The following is a 21,516-nucleotide window of genomic DNA, read 5'->3' as shown; positions in this document are numbered from 1 at the left end:
CGTAGACTGATTAGCCAGACTCCCATGCACCATCCAGAACTCTAATCAAGAGTGTAGAGCTGGTCCACAGTTCCATGGCCATGATGAAAAATTACAATTCTTGGCGTGGTACACCCTGAACTGGTCGCCAGCCAATAGCAGGGCCAGTAAAGAGAAAGGAAAAAGAAGAAAAGAGACTCGTTTGGGTCGAATAGTGAGATTGAGTAGTGTTGTTGAGAAGGGGGAGGAAGTACAGGATTTAGGAATTGTGAATGTAGTCGTGAGGTTTGAGAGCGAGGGAGGAATGAAGGGCATATAGGATCCATTGAAGCGAACCAAAATTCCAAGGAGGCAAGTGGGAGAGATGAAATATTAAATATGGTCATATACTGTATTAGGTGATGGGGAAAAAATGTAAATATCAGACAAATATAACCCAATTGAACTTAAAATGCTGTTTTTAAGTGGCGATAGTTGGCCCAGTGTGAAAAGGTAATAGCCTCCTAAACCAAATAACTGGTTGGGCCGTCCTCAGCAGCAACGACTGGAAATCAAAATCAAAATCAAGTGTTTTTTAGAACTGGCAATGAGTCCTTCACATCTCTGTGGAGCTATTTTGGCCTTCTCTTCCTTACAGAAATGTGATAGATTTTGATGAAAAGGAACTTCCAAAAGTGGTATATGTTGGCTGCATACAAAGTGAGATGCCTCAAATGTCAGGGGTTTGGTCATCTGGCGAATGAGTGTGAAAAGAAGATGAGGTGTGTGTGATGGGTGTGGAAACGTGGGAAAAGACTTTTGTGGCAGGAGTAACAAATGCAAAAGCTGATATAAAATCTAAAACAAAGCGTTCGTGTGCTCGTGATAGCAGCGGTACATCACCGAAGTATGGAGGGTTTCAAATGGGAGGAGGGAAGGCGTGAAGTTCAGGAACAGGCGACTACTTCAAGTTAGATGGATGGGTGTCATAGTAATAGTTTTGAGATGGACAGAAGATAGCATGCGTTTGGAAAATAATACGAGGACAATTACTATCAGGATGTACCGTAGTTATGTTTATTTGCATTTATTTATTTTGGGTCATGTGTTAGTAGGAAAAGCTGAGATACACTTTATAACAGTAGGTGGCGGTGATGCACCTTAACTTTTGTTGGCAACCAGGATAAAGCCATCGAAGAAGAAGAAGACGACGACGAAGAAGAAGAAAAACGATTGACCACCACCAACGAAGAAGAAGGTGGACGTAGCGTCTTGTGTAAAAAAAAATAATAATAATAAATTTTAAAAAACGTCAAAATGTTGAAAGATTTGGTAAGGGAGCGACTAATTGCGGCCGCTGATGAAATCTTCGGACTGTTTGAAAGAACGATATCGTCGTACGAGGAGCAACTTTGTCGGGCGAAAGAAGAGACCGAGCGACACCGACGTCAACTGGAAGCTGTTTACAAGACACAAACAGTGTTGAACATACAAGGTGCGTTCAGATGTTCACAAACTTCTACTTGGAACGTTGTTTTGAAATGTATGTCCACATAACGTAGTCATATGCGTAGTCTAAAACTCCACCTTAACTAGTAAATGAACTCCTCTTTAGCTACATTTTATTTTATTTTTTATTTTTTTTTAAGCTTCGTACAGATCCGAGTGGATGTGCCAGGCCAAAATTAATTTGAGACGACATCCATCTGGCCATTTTCTCCAGTGCTTGTCCTTATTAGGGTGGCGGGTGAGCTGGAGCCTATCCCAGGTGAATGTAGACAAGAGGCGGGGGTCCACCCTGGACTGGTCGCCAGCCAATTGCAGGACACATTAAGACAAACAGCCATTCACATTCACATCTGTGGGCAATGTAGAGTCTTTGAGAAAATCCACGTAAGCACGGACATGCAAACGAGCCGTGATTCGAACCCTTCAGAACTGTGAGGCAGATGTGCTCATCACTGGACCACCGTGCTCCCTTTGGGGCAACATACAATCCCCTCCAAAAGTATTGGAACAGCAATGTCAAATTCTTTGTATCTTGTGGTACTCTATTGGTACTATTTTACCTCCTGAAGAGGAGACAGAGTGGAGAAAGACCCAGAAACAAACACGAACTAAAAGAGGCTCCAGTAAAGGCCTGGAAAATCATTTCAAATGAAGAATGCAACAGTCAGTTGAAGTCAATCGGTCACAGGCTTAATGCAGTTATTGCAAGTAAGGGTTATGCCACCAAATATTAAATGTTATTCACTTGAAGGTGGTATGATAATGTCTGTTCCTCACTTAAAGTGTGTTGTTGCTCACTTAAAGTGGGTGGCTTCGAACTAAAGGTGCTCTGTCCTGAGTTGTTTAACACATCTAGATGTAAATACCATGACATAAAAGCTGGAATTCTGAACGTTTGTCTCATATTCATCTTTTGATCTGAAACCCAAATGTCTGCAATATACAACAAAAACAAAGAAATTGACCTCGCCATTCCAATACTTTTTGAGGGGACTGTTATTGTGTTTAGATCAGAACCATCAAATTCCACAACTAATCAATCACGGTCGTTCTTTGTGTGTCAAATAGTCATATTCATTTCACGTGAGCTCAACTGTGTGTTGCTTGTGTCCTTTAGATGTCCAGCTGCTGACTGGTCATCAAGTACAACAGCTCCACGCGGGCACCACCAGTTTGGACCATCCACAGACCCCCCACATTAAAGTTGAAGTGGAGGAGGAGGATGTCACGGCTGTCCCCATGACGAGCAGAGAACAACTGCCTGAGTCGCCCCACATGACGACAGAGACCAGTGGAGACCACTGCGGGGCACCGCAAGAAGAACACATCTTCGCTCCACTGTCAGACAGTGACGACATTGAAGAACTTTTGAGGAGCGGTACAGACTCTGAAGGTAATACAAGGTGTCACACAGAAAAAACAATTGAGAAAGCTGACTTATTTATGTGCAGTAATTAAGTAAAATAGACTTGTCATACAGTACTATCTTGCAATAGTTCCTTAAATACTACTTGTTACACAAAATAAACAAACACTTTTCATTAATGCATTTTTCCCTTTATGAGACTGGTGAAGATTAGTCGAGATCTGGAAGTTTAGGAATATTTTGTTGAGATATTTATTTTTATTATTGTTCTACCAAAGGTGCTTAATTGTTTAGCGTCCTAATATGGTCAAGAACAAAATCTCTATGCACAAATCTATATGCATAATTAAGTGCAGAGAAGAAATGCTATGCCATGGATGGAGAAGGTGAGGTGGACCACCTACTAACACCAAGATTTTTTTCAATTGTGTGTTGGGGGGGGGGGCTCCAGATATTCACCATCATCATGATATGGGATTAGTTTTTTAATTGTGGCCACAACATATGCACAGATCAGAAACAATATCAGCTTTATTTGCCAAGTATGTTACAAGACGGCGACACGGTGGCCGACTGGTTAGAGCGTCAGCCTCACAGTTCTGAGGACCCGGGTTCAATCCCCGGCCCCGTCTGTGTGGAGTTTGCATGTTCTCCCCGTGCCTGCGTGGGTTTTCTCCGGGCACTCCGGTTTCCTCCCACATCCCAAAAACATGCATTAATTGGAGATTCTAAATTGCCCGTAGGCGTGACTGTGAGTGCGAATGGTTGTCTGTTCGTATGTGCCCTGCGATTGGCTGGCAACCAGTTCAGGGTGTACCCCGCCTCCTGCCCGATGACAGCTGGGATAGGCACCAGCACGCCCGCGACCCTAGTGAGGAGAAGCGGCTCAGAAAATGGATGGATGGATGTTACAAGACACAAGGAATTTAACATTAGTATTGTCAATGCTAGCACTAGCAGGGTTGGCAGTGGGTCATGATGAAACCTCTTCGCCAATGTGGCTAAACTTTACAAAAAATTAAAAAAAACATTCCCAGCCACCTTTGTGTTTACTTAGCCATAGCATTATGTGTGTTTATGTGGCTAAACCTTTAGCCACACTGAGCCAGTCCTCGTCACTGGGAAGCTGATAAGCTTGTAACGATGTGGGCCCAATCGAAACTATCTAGTCATCAATCAGGACTAGGGCTAAACGATTAGGGAAAATACTCTAATTGCGAGGTTGTTTGCATTTTTATTTTTTAAACAAGTACAGCGATTTCGATTTAGCATGAATTTTTATGGGTAAGTTTATCATCAGTGTGAGTCACTAAACACAATAAATAAATAATTCTATAGTATGACCAACACGACATAGGATACAGCCAACAAATAACTCCTTCCTGTTAGCCAGCCCTAAATGTTATGATGAATTGATATGATTAACAAATCTTCATTTTACTATTGTAAAAATAAATAAAACCTTCCATCAAATTGACATTGATTTAACTTCATGCCTTGTAAAAATTTAATGCTGGATAATGATGCTCTTGCCAGTAGCAGTAGCACTGCTGTCAGCCGAGTATAGCGATGAAGAAAAAAACCTTTAATCACCAAGATGTGATGATAAAAGCGGTTGAAATAGTAAACTATATTACATTTTGATCAATGTTCTTGTTAATTACAATAAAAGTGTTGAAACGATTCACTTATTTAATAATCCTCAAAGGGATCTTAAAGATTTTATCTAGCTCAGGAAATAGGAGAATTTTCTCAAATTCAAACTTTTTAGTTGAAGACATGAATATTCTAAATCTTTGGTGGTAAATATTAGTAGGCTTAAGCTGTCCGATAATTGTAACAGCTTTCAAAAGCAGGACAACGTGGTCCAAATTACATCACTCCCCTTTTGCCAAACTTGAGCTAAAGTACAACATTACATCACTTAATCGTGTTGTGGGGGAAGACGGGGACGGCTTGACAACCAAAGTGGGATTGGCAGCTCATGCTTTGATGGAAAAAGGGAGCGAGCTCGCTGCGAGAACTAATGTGAATACACCAGCATGGCTAACGTGGGAAATATTTGCTTCGCTACATCTTGTTTCAATTAGCCATTGGCGAAGGGGCAGCGCGAACATTAGCATTGTCAGTGCTAATTTGTGTGATCAAAAATTCTCATTTGTGGGACCAATAGTGTCAAGATGGACTGTATTTCACTAACAAGTTCTCTTAAGCCTTTTTTGCTCAAGAAAATGAAACTGGCAGTCATTCCCAATAGTAATACAATTTGGACCAATCGCTAAATAACTAATTGCCCTGGGAAGGCCTATTTTACATCACTAAAATCAATACGCCGGCATGTCTTGGGGTGACGTCAGCGACGGAGCTGGAGACTAAATTTGTGCATAGTCTGTGTGGACAAAGGATTGTACTATACTAAAAAGTGCTGTCGGGCGGAATCCCCACACCTCCAAAATGACAGCTTTTCAGGAAATAATTAAAAAAAAAAAAAATTGCTTCAGTTTCCAAACACTGCTTTGTTCAAGTTGCTATTATACCATATATTACTATTATATACCATTGCACACTCATATGAACAGAACAGCACCCCAAAACTATGTTCAATCGCTAATTTAATATGCTAAAAAAAAAAATCCTAAATTATTACGTGTCATTGATAAAATGGTACGAACACTGCGCTGTGCTGACGGGTGTTTGCTGTGTTGACAGCCGTGCCTATCAAAGTCTGTCACTGTCACACGACACTAACCACCCCATGCACAAAAAGCCTTTAACTTCACAAAAGCAAAGGCCTGTGTCTACCAAAACTCCTTTTCAAAACAACATTGAGCTGACTAAACCCATGTTACCGTATACAGTCCCCTCTAAAAGTATCGGAACGGCAAGGTCAATTCCTTTGTTTTTGTTGTATACTGAAGACATTTGGTTTTCAGGTCAAAAGATGAATATGAGACAAAAGTTCAGAATTCCAGCTTTTATTTCATGGTATTTGCATCAAGATGTGTTAAACAACTCAGGACAGAGGACCTTTTGTTTGAAACAACCCACATTTGAAGTGAGCAAAATTATTGGAACATCTGACTGATGGGTGTTTCTAGATGCTCAGGTGTTTCCTTTTAGATTGATTGCTTAAACATTCGTGCTTGTTTTTGACTTTGGGTTTCAGCTGTGAAATCTGCATTTGCTGTTAAGCAAACATGAAGACCAGAGAGCTGCTGTCTACGTGGAAAAAAGCAAACCATTTTGAAGCTGAGAGAAGAGGGAAAATCCATCAGAGCTGTTGCACAAACATTGGGCATAGCCAGTACAACAATTTGGAATGTCCTGAAAAAGAGAGAAACTACTGGCGTACTGAGCAACAGACATCGAACAGGTCAGCCAAGGGTATCAACAACAGTTGATGACAGAAAAATTTTGAGCGCTGTGAAGAAACACCCAAAGATAACAGTCAGTGACATCACTGCCAACCTCCACAGGGCAGGGGTGAAGGTATCACAATCCACAGTTGAAAGAAGACTTCAAGAGAAGAAATATACAGGCCATACCACAAGATGCAAACCACTAATCAGCAAAAAGAATCGGAAGGCCACATTGGATTTTGTACAGAGATGAGCCACAAAAGTTTTTGAACAAAGTTATATGGACTGGTGAGACCGAGATTAACCTCTACCAAACTGATGGAAAGGCAAAATTATGGAGAAAGGACCTGCTTATGATCCAAAACACAAAAGGTCATCTGTGAAGCATGGTGTTGGTAAAACGTAATGACTTGGCCTTCTTGCATGGCTCCTTCTGGAACGGGCTCAGTAGTCTTTATTGATGATGTAACTCATGATGGTGGCAGCAAAATGAATTCTGAAGTCTACAAAACCATTTCGTCTGGCAATTTACAGGAAAATGCATCCAAACTAATCGGGAGAAGCTTCATCATGCAACAAGACAATGACCCAAAACACACTGCCAACACAACAAAGGACTTCATCAGGGGGGAAAAGTGGAAGGTCTTAGACTGGCCAAGTCAATCACCGGACCTTAACCCATTAGAGCATGCATTTTACCTCCTGAAGAGGAGACTGAAGGGAGAAACGCCCAGAAACAAACAGGAACTAAAAAGACTGCAGTAAAGGCCTGGAAAAGCATTTCAAATGAAGAATGCATACAATGTTATTCACTTTAAGTTAATTTAATATCTGTTCCAATACTTTTGCTCACTTGAAAATTGGGTGGCTTCAAACAAAAGATGATCTGTCCTGAGTTGTTTAACACATCTAGATGTAAATACCTTGAAATAAAAGCTGGAATTCTAAACTTATTTCTCATATTCATCTTTTGATCTGAAACCCAAATGTCTTCAGGTACAACAAAAACAAAGGAACTGACCTTGCAGTTCCAATACTTTTGGAGGGGACTATAAAAAGGCACAACTGAATCTGCACTCTCTTATCTCCATGTCTCTTCTAGCTTCCTTCCTTCCTTCCTTCCCTCCCTCCCTCCCTCCCGGCTCAAATTTATCTGGCCTCACAAGTTTCACCCGTTATTATTATTTAATTATAATAATTATTATTTCATATAGGCGCCAATAATTTCGCAGACTTCTGCAGAACAATGCAATAGGCGGAGTTGTACAACACTTCTCAAGACATTTTGAGCATTCAAGAACATTTACAGATTTGTTCTCAAGCTATTTTCACCACTTTAAACTGGTTAATATTGCGTCAAAAATAATAACGTGGGGACGGACCAATAGTATCGATTTGCAATGCAACCAAGAACACGTAAGGAAATGTGCTCACCTTCTGTTGCTGACGTCAGCAGGCTCATATAGGTTTTTGACCTGAATGTGTGTGGGCCAAAATCTGGCTGAAAATCAAGTGTCATCAGAACACAAGTGTAAAATGACTACTTATTCTATTTTGGGTGGATTTTTTTCTCCAGACATCATTTTTAAATCCACAACTATGGAATAAGTGCCAATGTTCACAACATGAAATACAAATTTGTGGCCATGAAATGGGTATCATGTGCGCACAATATACTAATGTGTGGCCATGAAATAGGTATGTGTGTACAAAGTTCTCATTTGTAGCCACAAAATGGGTATATCGTTCCCACAAATACTAATTTATGACATTTGAATGTTAAGGCTTGAGAATTATGACTTGCACATGTCTGACTGACACCCACTTCTGGTTTCTTGTCCTACAGATGAACTTGTGGCGAGCTCCAGTTTTGAGCACCCCCAGCGCCCCCACGTTAAGGAGGAACAGGAGGCTGGCGTCAGCGAATTGCTGTTGACCGGCGCCCTCGTGAAGAACGAAGACGATGACACATCGCCCGATTGGTCACCACTTGATCAACACAGTCCGGGGTCACGCATGCGGTCGCACACGAGCACCCACACCGGAGAGAAATCCTTTAACTGCTCAGTTTGTGGTCATAGATTCTCCCGAAAAATTCACCTGGCATCGCACATGAGGACACACAGTGGAATTAAACCCTTTAGCTGCTTGGTTTGTGGTGAAGGATTTAATTCAAATGTTGCTTTGATTGCACACACGGTAATGCACAGTGTTGATAAATATTTCATGTGCTACACTTGTGGTAAAAGCTTCTCCTGTAAGAGAAATTTAAACGAACACATGCACACACACACAGAAAACTCCTTTAAATGTTCAGTTTGCGATAAGAGATTCACTCAGAAGGTAAACCTGGAGTGGCACATGAAAACTCACGTGGGAGAAAAAAGTTTCACTTGCTCGTTTTGCGGCAAAACCTTCTCTCAGGAGTCCACCCTGCTGACACACACGCAAATTCACACGGGAGAAAAACCCTTTGCTTGTTCGGTTTGTGGGAGGAGGTTCTGTCTTCAGGCAAACATGGTGTCACACATGAAAACACACACAGGGGGAAAAGCCTTTTAATTGTTCCATTTGAGGTAAAAACAACTGTTGTGGACAAATTGAATGCAGACAGGATTTGATAAACATTATCCTTCCGAGTTAGGCTGAAACACAAATTTTGTTTAAAAAATGTGATTCACAATCAAAAAACACTGGCGACCAGTCCCAAGTGTAGTGCCCCTTTAGCCCGAAGTCAGCTGGGATGGGCTTCTACTTTCTGTGACTCAGGACAGGATATGTGGTGTAGAAAAATGGATGTCTGGATTAATTTAAGTGCTTCCTCTTGGGGAAAAAAAATCTTCTTGGCAATTAAACTTGGATTGATTAAATTGATAAAATCGCACAGCCCTATTATGAACATTTAATAACTGTTCTGCTGAGGTTGTGTTTGTTTTTAGACTCATACTTGCAACTTATTCTTAACACTTTAAATGTTAACATGTAAATGTTATAAGTGTACAACAGTCAGATGTCATGGTGAGAAAAGGAGTACAAGCAGACGTATATTAAAAGCTATACTGATTGTTTAACCAGAACTGTGGTATGTTATTGTTTTCCAACCATCCATTTTCCAAGCTGCTTATCGTCACAAGGGTCGCGGGAGTGCTGGAGCCCATCCCAGCTATCTTCGGGCCGGAGGCGGGGTACACCCTGAGCTGGTTGCCAGCCGATCGCAGGGCACACATAAACTAACAACCATTCGCACACACATTCACACCTACGGGCAATTTAAAGTCCTCGATTAACCTACCATGCATGTTTTTGGGATGTGGGAGGAAACCGGAGTACCCGGAGAAAACCCACGCAGGCACGGGGAGAACATGCAAACTCCACACAGGAGTGGCCGGGATTTTAACCCCAGTCCTCAGAACTGTGAGGCAGACGCTCTAACCAGTCGTCCACCGTGCCGCTGTTATTGTTTTGTATCATGTTAATTGTACATCAAACATTTTCATGCCTTGTATTTTGTTGTATTATTATAACATTTAATTTTAGGAACAAGTCGAAAGTCATGTTTTTGCCTCGCGTAGTTTTACAATAAAGGCCGTTTGGATTCTGACCTCTTCCTCTGTTCTTTTCTTTTGAGTCGTTGTCAATACCGCCGTAAGATGGCGGTCGCCTGGCGTAATGGGCTGCTCGGCCGCTGTAGAACCACCACCGAAGAAGAAAAACGGATTCAAGCATCTCACAATTGGCGCAAGCTGGCGACGAAGCGGGATATTGCGAGCGAAAGAAAACGTCAAAATGTCGAAAGAGTTGGTAAGGGAGCGACTAATTGCAGCCGCCGACGAAATCTTTCGGAATGTTTGAAAGAACGATAGCGTTGTATGAAGAGGAACTTTGTCAAGAAAATGGAGGAGAACAAACGACAGCAACTGGAAGCTGTTTCCCAGACACAAACGTTGTACATCCAAAGTGCATCTAAATGTTCACAACATTACTTTTAGCTAGTTTTCACATTTATGTTCACGTGTTCATCTTGTTTGTAGTCATACCGGAGCTACGGGTGGCGCTGTAGCACTGACTGTGAAAGCCAATGTGAATCGTTTGTTGGAAAGGCACAGTGACAACGTTAGAAAATAGACGGAAAGGGCAATTTATTACTCCTGAATATCACAAAATGTTAAATAGCGTTATGCAACATAGCTACCCTGCTTTTCTCAATTTCATTCATTTCAGACACCTAAAAATTCCATCTCAACTAGTAAAATAACTCCAACGTAGTTAAACGCTTGTGATTGTGATTTGAACTTCGTGCAGGTAAGAAACCTGAATGTGCCAAGCCAGCATTCATTTTGAAACAACATCCATCTACTTAACCTGGTTCTCATTCACATTAGGGTGTGGTTGAGCTGCTGGTGACTATGCTAGCTGACTTTGGGCCAGAGCTCCTTTTGCTTTAGCAATAATAATAATAGTCATCCGGCGATCGTAGGGCACATATGAACAAACGACCCTTGACATTCATATGTATGGGAAATGAAGAGTTTTCAGTTAACCTAGCATGAATGTTTTTTCAATGTGAGCGGAAACCGGAGAACCAGGAGGCGCGGGGAGATCATGCAAACTCCCCACAGGCGAGGCTGGGATTTGAACTCGGGTCCCCAGAACTGTGAGGCGGATGTGCTCATCAGTCTGTCACCGTGGCGCCCGGAAAGAAAACAGACTTATTTAATTAATTAATTCACATAGATAGACCTGCTCCTTAAATACAACAACTTGAACTATTACAACCACAAAAACTCCCATAAACATGGCACCTAGAAATAAACAGTCAGACAAGTTTATCGCACGCTCAATGTACTTTTGCATCAATGAGCCACTGAGAAGGATTCAAGGAATTGTCATACCAACACACATTTACACATGATATGGCACAACATTCTAAATGTACTCATGTATAAATGGAGAAAAGGCATAGCTTTCAAGATAAATACTGGCCTACCAGTGAGTATTAGTTCCAATTTGACATGTATAGAGGTTGCCCATGATTGCACCCAGCACTTTCTCCTGATTCCACAGCATTGACCATTTCCAAAATGGCCGCGCCCATGAACCAGACTTCACTTCCCGCAAAAACAACCTTGAAAGTGAGGTTCAGAAATTGATAGGAGACTCAGAAAGTTAGTAGGGCTTAGCTTGGATGCCAGTGTATCTGCATGTTAGTTTAAGTGAATGCTGTTTCGCATCTTTTATGAAATATTGCTAGATTTGACTGATATTTGGACTTGTACAACTGTTGCACAAAAAAAAACAAAATTCTTATCCCCAGTTTGCTAATTTTCTTACAGGCAACTGGGTTCCAACCTGTGAAATTGAAAATGATGACACCACCCCAGATGTGGATATAAGTGCAAGCAATACAGGCAGTGCAGAAGGCAGCACAGGTAAAGAACATGCCATTGAAATTGAAGGTCAAATGTGATTTATTTATTTTTTAAAGACTAGAACACATTATTGATTGTTTTTTTTAATGAAGTTTAATGTGTGTAGAAGTATGTGCATTGTGCATTGAGACTGGGATAGAGATATAATACAGTGGTACCTGCACTTGGGAAACACGACTTACCTGTGGGAGATGCGAGCAATCCCTCGTCTGATTATTTGTTTGTTTGTTTGTTTTTGCTGTGACTTGAAAGCCAAAGTTTGAGATATGATCCCGAGATGGTCTGGCAAATAGTAACTTCGAAAAATTCTTTAAAAAAGGCTTCCAAGATTTTTATTGGCATACAACCTCAGCAGAACTGTTATTAAATGTTCATAATAGGGCTGTGCGATTTTATCAGTTTAATCAATCCAAGTTTATTTGCCAAGAAGAATTTTTATTCCCCAAGAGGAAGCACTAAATTAATCCAGACATCCATTTTTCTACACCACATATCCTTTCCTGAGTCACAGAAAGTCGAAGCCCATCCCAGCTGACTTCGGGCTAAAGGGGCACTACACTTGGGACTGGTCGTCAGTATTTTTTGATTGTGAATCATATTTTTTAAACTCAATTTATGTTTTAGCCTAACTAGGAAGAATAATGTTTATCAAATCCTGTCTGCATTCAATTTGTCCACAACAGTTGTTTTTACCTCAAATGGAACAATTAAAAGGCTTTTCCCCCCATGTGTGTTTTCATGTGTGACACCATGTTTGCCTGAAGACAGAACCTCCTCCCACAAACCGAACAAGCAAAGGGTGTTCCCCCCCCCAACACACACACACACACACCCAGCTCTGAAGTTGTTGCGGTTTTTCCCACCGACATCAAAAGCAACACTTACTGCTCCGTGGCACTTAGAGAGCAAGTTCGACTTGATGTACTATATGCTCACAAAGAAGATAGATGTCATCTAATGACTGAAAGACGACTGATTTATCACACCAGAACACGGTCAGAATGAAGGCTCTTTGAAGCTCGGGTGGTGGGGGATGGGAGGGGCTTTACCAGACGTGTGGCATTCCTGAAATGTGTGAAACCCCCCCCATCGCTCCCTTCCCCTCAAAACAAACCAGTTTCACCCCTCATCTGACAGACAAGAAATGTTTGTTTTAGAGCCGTGCGCCAAATATTTTCTTGTTAACGTGTACGTGTAAGTACTGTTGCTAATGGGAGCGGTCAAGTCAAAAAATTAGGTGCACATTCTAACAGGAGCCAATGCAATAAAAAATACAGAATTTCTTTTTGTGTAGAAAAAAATGAAATTAGAACTATTTTAAATATGAATGCTATTGATAGTAATATATAAAAAATGCAAAAAATAATTGAAATTTGGATAAAAAACAAATACAAAATGGAACATGATGAAAATACAAAGAGATGAAATTATACAAATATTAGAAAGTAATAAGTAAAAACTACAAAAAACATTAGAAAATAAAATACCAGCTGACAAATCCAAGACAATATTTGACATTTTCTTTTTTTTATAAAAATATTGCACACAAATAGAAAAATAATACACAAAAATACATCAGTATTCAAAAAGAAATAAAATATTAAACAAAAATAGAAAATACAAAAATATTAGAAATTAATACCAAAAATGCAAATATTTTAATATTCAACAAAAACACCAGAAAACAAAAACATTTTGGGAGAAAATATATAAATATTTACATATAAATAAATATCAAGAAAAATATTCCCAATTACTGTAATACAAAAATACGAGAAGAAAATAAACACATAAAAATCAATGAATATGAAACAAAATATAAAACCAAAATAATCTCCAAATATGAAAAAAAGTGATAAAAAAACTGAATATTTTAAAAATGATTAAACAATTGACAAAAGACATACAAATATAGTACACATAACATCAGAAAATAATAATAATAAAATCCACAATCAAAATCTTTTTAAAAAAATTATACTGAAACACAAATATGTTATTTTTCTGATATCTGCTTAGGTGAAGGACTTACTTACGGAAAAACTCCAATATTGACTTTCCGACTTCTCCGTGCGACTGATGGAGGGGGAGGAATGTTTGCGCAGAGGTCAAACTCCTCTGCTCAAATGTAAACATGAGTAAATGCGGTACACTCGTATATTACTCCAATCAAGTGTAACCGAACATGACTTGTGAGTTAGTTCTTTCCGCATTCGTTTATCAATTTCGCTGTGACAAATGTCAGCTCGCTCGGTCGGGTTCACCGTGACTTGTCACACGAGCTCGGCGAAAAAGCTGGTGGACTGACAAAAGTAAGCAGCACGGCAAATACACGCCGCAAACCGACGATCAGACCAAAGCAGCCGACGGTTGTTTGGCGGCTTCAAGGCTCGAAAACAGCAAGGCCATCGATTCTTGATTCACTTTGACTCCCACTTGTTTACAGACATTGAAGTGCGGCGCGATTGAGCAAAAACAATCCTTTATTGCATTTCTTGTGATTCTACAGTTGCATAAAATTATAGTATTTAATAACATAGTTAAGGGAGGTGACCGTGGTGCCTTTGTGATGTACAGAATTTATGAAATCTGTGATTGAGTTTTGGGAATCAATTCTTTTATGATCAGAATCTGCTCAATCTCCAGCCTCTATCACCTGTTTGACCATTTTGGGGCTTTTTAAGAATTTGGGAATTTTTGATCTCAGAAGAAACTTAGACAGATTTTTTTTTTTTACATATAAACGTAGTCTATTCTTACTTAAGATGACCTCATCGCTTTCCTGACATCACCTTGACTTACAAGTTTAATTTGTTCCGTGACAACTACAATTACTCATATCTGCTATTTTTCTTTTCCAGCCTCCCCCCCCCAAAAAACACCACTCTTGTTTCATTATGTTTTGAATCAAGAAAAATAGCCCAGTATTGTAAGATATAAATAGTAAAACATAATAAATGCTAAAGTAAAGAAGTACCGTAAATGGGTTTCTGACTTTTATCACTTGCGACTCTCTCTCCCCGCCGTGTACGTCAGCTGCTGTCTGCCTTTTTTTAGTGGAGGTTATGTTCCAAAAACTTCAGCTTCTTAATAGCACAATCATTTACACTTTTCACTGTCTCGTGAGCATTACTGAGTGCTAATTTACAGGTTAAAAAAAACCCAAAGCTATACCTTAAATACGTGGCACGCAGAGCAAATGACGTGTATGTCGTGAAGCACAACTGAGCGTTTTGCGTGGATGTCAGGAAGCATAAATCGTGAACCCAAGCAATGTTTGTCCAAAAAAATGTGTTTGTAACCAACGAGCAGAAGTTCCACCTCAGCTCACTGCTTGCAACTCGAGGCCATAAATCGGACGAACGAAGGCTTGTACCACAAAAACCCGTAAGTCGGGTTACAACTGTTCTTTGGTTTTAAGGTGACGGTTGGGTTCGCGTTGGGAACAGTAAGGGAATAAAACATTTACAAATTGAACATTCAGAGAGATTCAAAGCGTTTATTATCTGAGACATGGAAAAGAATGGTTGCATATCTTGCAGCAGTCTACACTTTTAATTATTACTTAAAGAAGAAATGTTATGACATCTTGTAACAGTAAACAAAAACAATGTAAAAGGGTAATTTAAAAAAATACATCTTTTAAAATTATTTTTAATTTAAAAGTTGTGTGATGTCTTATAACAGTATATTATAAAAATCCATGAAAAAGTCCCCACTAACAGATTTTGAAACATTTGTGAACAAAGTTTGAGAGAAATAGGCCTTCGAGTCTGAGTTCAGCTCATGATGCTGCTTTTAGATGCTTTTATGTTCTAAAAGCATCTATATTTTTGATCAGTATATTTTAAACATTGAACATTTCACTTTTTCCTTATAAACCGTCTGAGCATGTAACTTTACTTACTTACTTTAACTTTACTGACCTTGAATGGCTGTTAGAAATATGTCAAATATCAAAACTATGTCAAGGATATGAATGCCACAAGTTCCAACCTTCTCTGACTGTTTTCCCTCCACTCGTCCCTGACGGAGCTTTAAAAAGGGGAACATTTCCATTCCATGTTGATTCATGAGTTTGTTCCAGGAGCCAAGCTGCCACATGTGCAGGAAGTGAAACCATGGCGACGGAGGCCTTGTGTAACATGTGACGCACTTCCATTCAGCATCACCCCAGCAACCCTCAGCATGTCTTGCTTGTCTTCTTTGAGGCTTTCAGTTTTAAACACAACATTGGCCAAAGCTGAATATTTCTATTGGACATCATTAGATTGTGTACCTAATGCACTGTCTTGCTCACATCATCTTGCGTATTTTGACAGGTGGCGTCTCTCCTCTGTCGCCACAGTAACCAGGGATAACCATCGCTCCCGTTAGCTGTCTTGACTGAAGCGTGTGCGTCATGGCGATAATGCTTGACAAGCTCCCAAAAAAATGGACCTGTTTTTGCCTCTTAGTTTTTTGTTTTTTTAGGTTTTTTTTTTGTAGGACTTTTACAAACTGCGCAAAAGTCATAGGCCACCATAAAATGTGTTATTTTAGCAATGCTATAGTGACCATGGTGAACTCAAACTCAACATATTAGTTTAGGGTGTAACTGTGAGTGCCTCGCCGATACAACATTTTCATAAAAGTATTTGTGTGTGTGTGTGTGCGTGCGTGTGTGTAATTAACTAAGAAAGTGAGTGTATGTTAGAGTGTGTGTTTGTGTGAGTGTGGAACTCTACAAGTGTGTGTGTGTAAGTACTTAAGAAAGTGAGTGTTTGTGTGTGTAAGTGTGTGTGTACGCATGTACGCACGTGTTGCGCATGTGTGTGTAAGGTAATGAGTGTGTTTTAGTAACAAAGTTTGTGTGTGTATGTGTCCCTGTGTAAGTAAGCATACGTGTGTGTGTGTGTATGCATGTGTGTGCTATTTAACAAACCGGCGGCTATGAGGGGCCGTTAGGGACATTATTCAGGATTAGCTCTCATACTTACTAATGAAATGTTTTCACACTCACACAAACTACTGAAAGGCTCTCATAAGGACTACTCAAACACTCTCATGCACACGAGTCTTGCTCTCATTAACACTACTCAAATGCTCTCATTGACTACTCAAATGCTCTCATTGGTACTACTCAAATGCTCTCATTGGTACTACTCAAATGCTCTCATTGGTACTACTCAAATGCTCTCATTGACACTACTCAAATGCTCTCATTTACACTAGTCAAATGCTCTCATTTCGCTACTCAAATGCTCTCATTCACACGAGCCATGCTCTCATTGATTACTCAAATGCTCTCATTTACACTAGTCGAATGCTCTCATTTACACTTGTCAAATGCTGTCATTTACACTACTCAAATGCTCTCATTTACACTAGTCAAATGCTCTCATTTACAATACTCAAATGCTCTCATTTACACTAATCAAATACTCTCATACGCACGAGTCTTGCTCTCATCAACACTACTCAAATGCTCTCATACACACGCCCCTTGCTCTCATCAACACTACTCAAATGCGTTCACGCGAGCACATCAATCACATTCTCGCACGCATCACTATCTTTCACACGTGTAAATGAGAGCATTTGACTAGTGACAATGAGAGCTTTTGAGTAGTTTAAATGAGCATTTGAGTAGTCTCAATGAGAGCATTTGACTAATGTAAATGAGAGCATTTGAGTAGTGTCAATGACAGGATTTGAGTAGTGTCAATGAGAGCATTTGAGCAGGCAATGATAGCATTTGAGTAGTGTTAATGAGACTCGTGCGTATGAGCGTGTTTGAGTAGTCCTTATGACAGCTTTTCAGTAGTTTGTGTGTGTGTGTGTGTGTGTGAAAGCGTTTGAATAGTAATTGTGAGAGCTAATCCTGAATAATGTCCCTAATGGCCTCTCATAGGCGGCTCGTGTTCATCCATGTTGGGAAGCACGGTTGGACATACTGTATGTTGTTTGTGTACGCCTGACGCTGACTCACTTTTTCTCCATGGAATCATTCATGAAGCCCCATTTTACCCCCACCCCTCATGACTCATGATCCCACCATATTCCCAAAATGGAGAGAATGAGGAGGGGGAGGGGTGACCGATTCAGGTGGCTGCTCAACTGCTTTAGTGGCCGAGAAAAGCGTCCCATCCTTGTCACCCCCTTTCGCTTTGCATGAAGCGCCAGTCGTGTTTGATCAGCTGCCACCTTTCTCCAAGTTTGACTCTCGTCTATTCAGTATTAGCTAGGCTACGTATGGCCTTCAGGTCACTGTAAAGTGAAAATATGTCTTCTCAATGTGACACACCATAGAGAAGAGTGTTGTTAACAACCATGCCAAATTTGAATGGTTAAAAAAAAAATAATCGACACATACCGATATATAAAATTAGGCTTCAAAATTGTGAAAAATCAAGCCGTTGTCTCCACTCTCAAATGTGTATTACGTGTCTTTTCACTCGTGCAGGATGGCACTTAATTCCCAAGACGCTGAGTTACACTTGCTAATCAGTTTAACGGATCCTTACATGTGGCACTGCAGCGGACACGTTGTTAAGAAACAAAGAAACATTCCACGTCGACACCTTCACCAAAATATTTGAGTATGTGTCGCTCATCAGAGGCTAATGCTAATCTGTGCTAAAACCGCACGTCGGTTGACCTTACCCAGCCAGCCGAACTGCCGAGTAAAAAATGGGTGTGGGGGCGGTATTCTGTTGCCCGATTTTGACATCAACGTTTTGGCAAATAGGCAGTTCCACAGTCTCCACTTTCTTGCTCTTTGCCCACAGTCTCAGCTTGGATAAAATGCTTGATTCCTTACCGTGGCCGACACTAAATAACAGAAGACCCTCGTTCCGCTTGACTTTATATCATAATATTATGACTTCATTTTAATATTATGATATTAATCTGCACCTTCAAGGCCATCAATAACCGCGGCCTGCCATATCTTGCTACCCTCCTTCATTTTGCCTTACTCTCAGATCTTCATCCTCCATTCTACCTCACCGTCGCTTCTGCCTGTCTGTCCACCGTGGGGGACAAAGGCAGAGCTTTCAGCCGCTCTGCCGCCCGTCTTTGGACCTCACTACCACTTGATCTCTGAAACACAGACTCATGAACCCTCTTCAAATCCAAACTCAAGACACACACCTCTTCCGGACTGCCTACTCACTTTAACATTTCCCATATCATTTGCTATTTCAATGGATATTTTATGTTCTGTTATTTTTATTGGATTGCTTGATTTCTTTTTACTGTTTGTACGGTGACCTTCAGTGGCTTGAAAGGCGCCGATAAAGAAAATGAATTATTATTATTCATTCATTCATTTTCCGTACCGCTTATCCTCACTAGGGTCGCAGGTATGCTGGAGCCTATCCCAGATAACTGCAGGCAGGAGGCAGGGTACACCCTGAACTGGTCGCTGGCCAAACGCAGGGCACATAGAAACAAGCAATCATTCGCCCTCACATTCACACCTACGGGCAATTTCGAGTCCTCAATTAACCTACCAGGCATGTTTTTGGGATGTGGGAGGAAACCGGAGTACCCGGAGTAAAACCCATGGAGGCTTGGGGAGAACATGCAAACTGCACACAGGTGAGGCCGGGATTTGAACCCCGGTCCTCAGAACTGAGAGGCAGATATGCTAACCAGTCGCCCACCGTGCCACTTCCAGGTATTATTATTATTATTATTTTGTGGAAACTTTATTGTTGTTAGATTATACTTTTTTTTTTTTTTTTTTTTTTTTTTACAACTTTTTGGCAACTTTTCAATCCGACAAAATACGTCTTTTGTTGTCGAGATTGCGACATTTTTTCTCGGGAAATTCAACTTTACTCTGAGAACATTAATTTATCATATCATTGTGACTTTTTTCTTGAAAAAAGTTGAGTTTTTAATTCCTATGGCATTTCAGGGTTGTACCCCGAAATGTAATTATTTTAAAAAATATATATTATTATTGTTATTATGTTATTATTACTTTTATGAGGGGGTCCATGGAAAAATGTCTCCCCTGGATCCCCAAAGTCTGAGAAACCCTGATTTAGGTACAATTAATCCTGGCCGATTCACTAATCGTAATTATTATTATTTTATAATAGTGTAGCATGTCCTTCCACTTCCAGTGCCATTTATATTTTTAAGGGTAATGTAGGATGAGTATGAAATTATATTTTGGGGATATATTTAGGGTTTAAAACTATTAATACAGGCAATTATATTTTTTTTATTTTAGGATAGGCTGCGAATAGGTGAGTTTTTCAGCAAATAGTTGTAAGTTAATTTCTACAGAAAAAATTGTGAATGGTAAATCACAAATTGTCATTTCTGCTGTACGAAGTTATAACTCGCCAGTCCCAAATGAGACGCATATTTTGTTGTGTGGTTGAGTTGGAATCCAAAATGTACAAAATTTGGCATTGGCATTTGGAATTGGTGGTGGTTACGCACATGCCGGCCAACAAAAAAAAACGACAAATGGTTGCCGGCCACTCACTCAAAGACCGAGAAGGGAAATCAGCCTGTGGTCCTGCGGGTCTGACGTCAGAAGAGTTGCAGATGTGTTTCGATTTTACCCTCAAGACCTTAAAAAGAACTTCTCGAAAGTGCTGCGGTTTCATTTGAGTCACCTCAAAAACACAACAGAGAGGTCCTACTAGTCTGTACTTTTACAAGACATTAACCCAGTATAAAATTTGGCAAAGTTTCATGTACAGAAGACATTTTTAAAACATGCAAAACAAATGTAGCGTGCATGCCAGGCCACAAGCTGGGGATGCCACAATTCACAGGTGTCTAATAATTCAAAATACCCCTTGGATCAAGAACGGCAGCACTCCTTTCACTCTTTTTTTAAGCCTTGTTTTAAGGGGGCGGTCCTGTCTCATGCAAATGAGCTACAGCTCACCACGCCCAGCTCTACTGTGCGGCCAACACAGGGTAAGGCTTTCGTTATTATGACGATCTGGAACAGAGCTAGGGGGTTGTAACCAGGCAAGTGGTTACTACTAGCCCTGAATGTAAAGACCAATCAAACGAATGCACATAAAGACAATAAAAGCGTGGATTGTATTTTCACTGATGGAGGCAGAACTTAATCACCAGCTGCTGTGTTTCACTTGTCAATTACTGTAGGAGGTAGTACGCTGATTTAGTGATTAACACATCTGCCTCACAGTTCTAAGGTTCTGGGTTCGAATCTCGGCTTTGGCCTCGAGCTCACCCATGACCTAATGTGCACCTATATATTGACCACAGGTGTGAATGGTTGTTTGTCTTTATGTGCCCTGCAAATGACCAGTGACCAATCCAGGGTGTACCCCACTTCTCTCACCAAAACGTCAGCTAAGATAGGTTCCAGCTCACCTGAAAGTGCAACCTTTTTAAAAATATGGGGTATAGAAAACGGACGGACAGATGCCGTTTCCCTGTAGTCGGGTGTCTGCTTGAAAATGGCGGATCTTCACTAAGTCTAGTTGCCAACTCGGGCAGCGAAACTTGTGTTGGCAGGAATATGTAAATTAGATCAGCTCGCTCACAGATATCAGAAATTGTCAGCTCACAAAAGGTTTACTTGGTTGTGTAGTGGGTGGTCTTGTATACAACTATTTGTATGCAAGACAAATAAGTCATTTTTAGTGGGTGGTCTTGTATACAACTATTTGTATACAAGACAAGTCATTTTTTTGCATAATATGTCCCCTTTAAAATGAGCTATAGCGTGCTAACGTGAGATATTGGTCGCCACTTTTAGCAGATGAAGGAAGACAAGCAAGCGGATCAATGACATGAGAAAATGATGTAATCAGTTGAAACCGGCAGTGAGCTTGTAAACGTTTTTTGTTCCCCGGGGTCTGGTTGCAGCATGCAGTCTCCGAAAAAAATGAAATGTATGAATCTCCTT

The 21,516-nt window shown here is 40.4% G+C and overlaps 1 protein-coding gene across 3 annotated transcripts; it reads left to right on the top strand.

The window, feature by feature from the left end:
* The first annotated feature begins 1,179 nt into the window (after positions 1–1,179).
* Positions 1,180–12,341, top strand: LOC133400196 (uncharacterized). 3 transcript variants are annotated; one of them, XR_009768310.1, is made up of 5 exons: positions 1,180–1,453; positions 2,585–2,860; positions 8,039–9,993; positions 11,526–11,621; positions 12,133–12,341. XR_009768310.1 is itself a non-coding variant. In XM_061672612.1 (3 exons), the coding sequence occupies exons 1-3, from the start codon at positions 1,276–1,278 to the stop codon at positions 6,032–6,034; spliced, it is 489 nt and encodes a 162-aa protein (XP_061528596.1). In that variant the 5' UTR covers positions 1,180–1,275; the 3' UTR covers positions 6,035–7,101. The 3 variants fall into 3 exon arrangements, 1 of the variants encoding a protein (XP_061528596.1); XR_009768309.1 differs by having other exon boundaries at positions 11,526–12,341; XM_061672612.1 differs by lacking the exons at positions 8,039–9,993; positions 11,526–11,621; positions 12,133–12,341 and adding an exon at positions 6,000–7,101.
* The last annotated feature ends 9,175 nt before the right edge of the window (positions 12,342–21,516 follow it).

Source organism: Phycodurus eques, chromosome 3 (genome assembly GCF_024500275.1).
Source record: "Phycodurus eques isolate BA_2022a chromosome 3, UOR_Pequ_1.1, whole genome shotgun sequence".
NCBI classification, from domain to species: Eukaryota; Metazoa; Chordata; class Actinopteri; order Syngnathiformes; family Syngnathidae; genus Phycodurus; species Phycodurus eques.
Note: the sequence above shows the minus strand (reverse complement) of the source record. Positions and strands in the feature narration are given on the sequence as shown.

What these genes read in the sequence shown, in the direction of transcription:
- LOC133400196 (XM_061672612.1), top strand. Translation starts at nt 1,276, where the DNA reads ATGTTGAAAGATTTGGTAAGGGAGCGACTAATTGCGGCCGCTGATGAA. An exon ending in AACAGTGTTGAACATACAAG is followed by an intron (nt 1,454 to 2,584) that starts GTGCGTTCAGAT and finishes TGTGTCCTTTAG; the next exon opens with ATGTCCAGCTGCTGACTGGT. An exon ending in GAGCGGTACAGACTCTGAAG is followed by an intron (nt 2,861 to 5,999) that starts GTAATACAAGGT and finishes TTTGGGTTTCAG; the next exon opens with CTGTGAAATCTGCATTTGCT.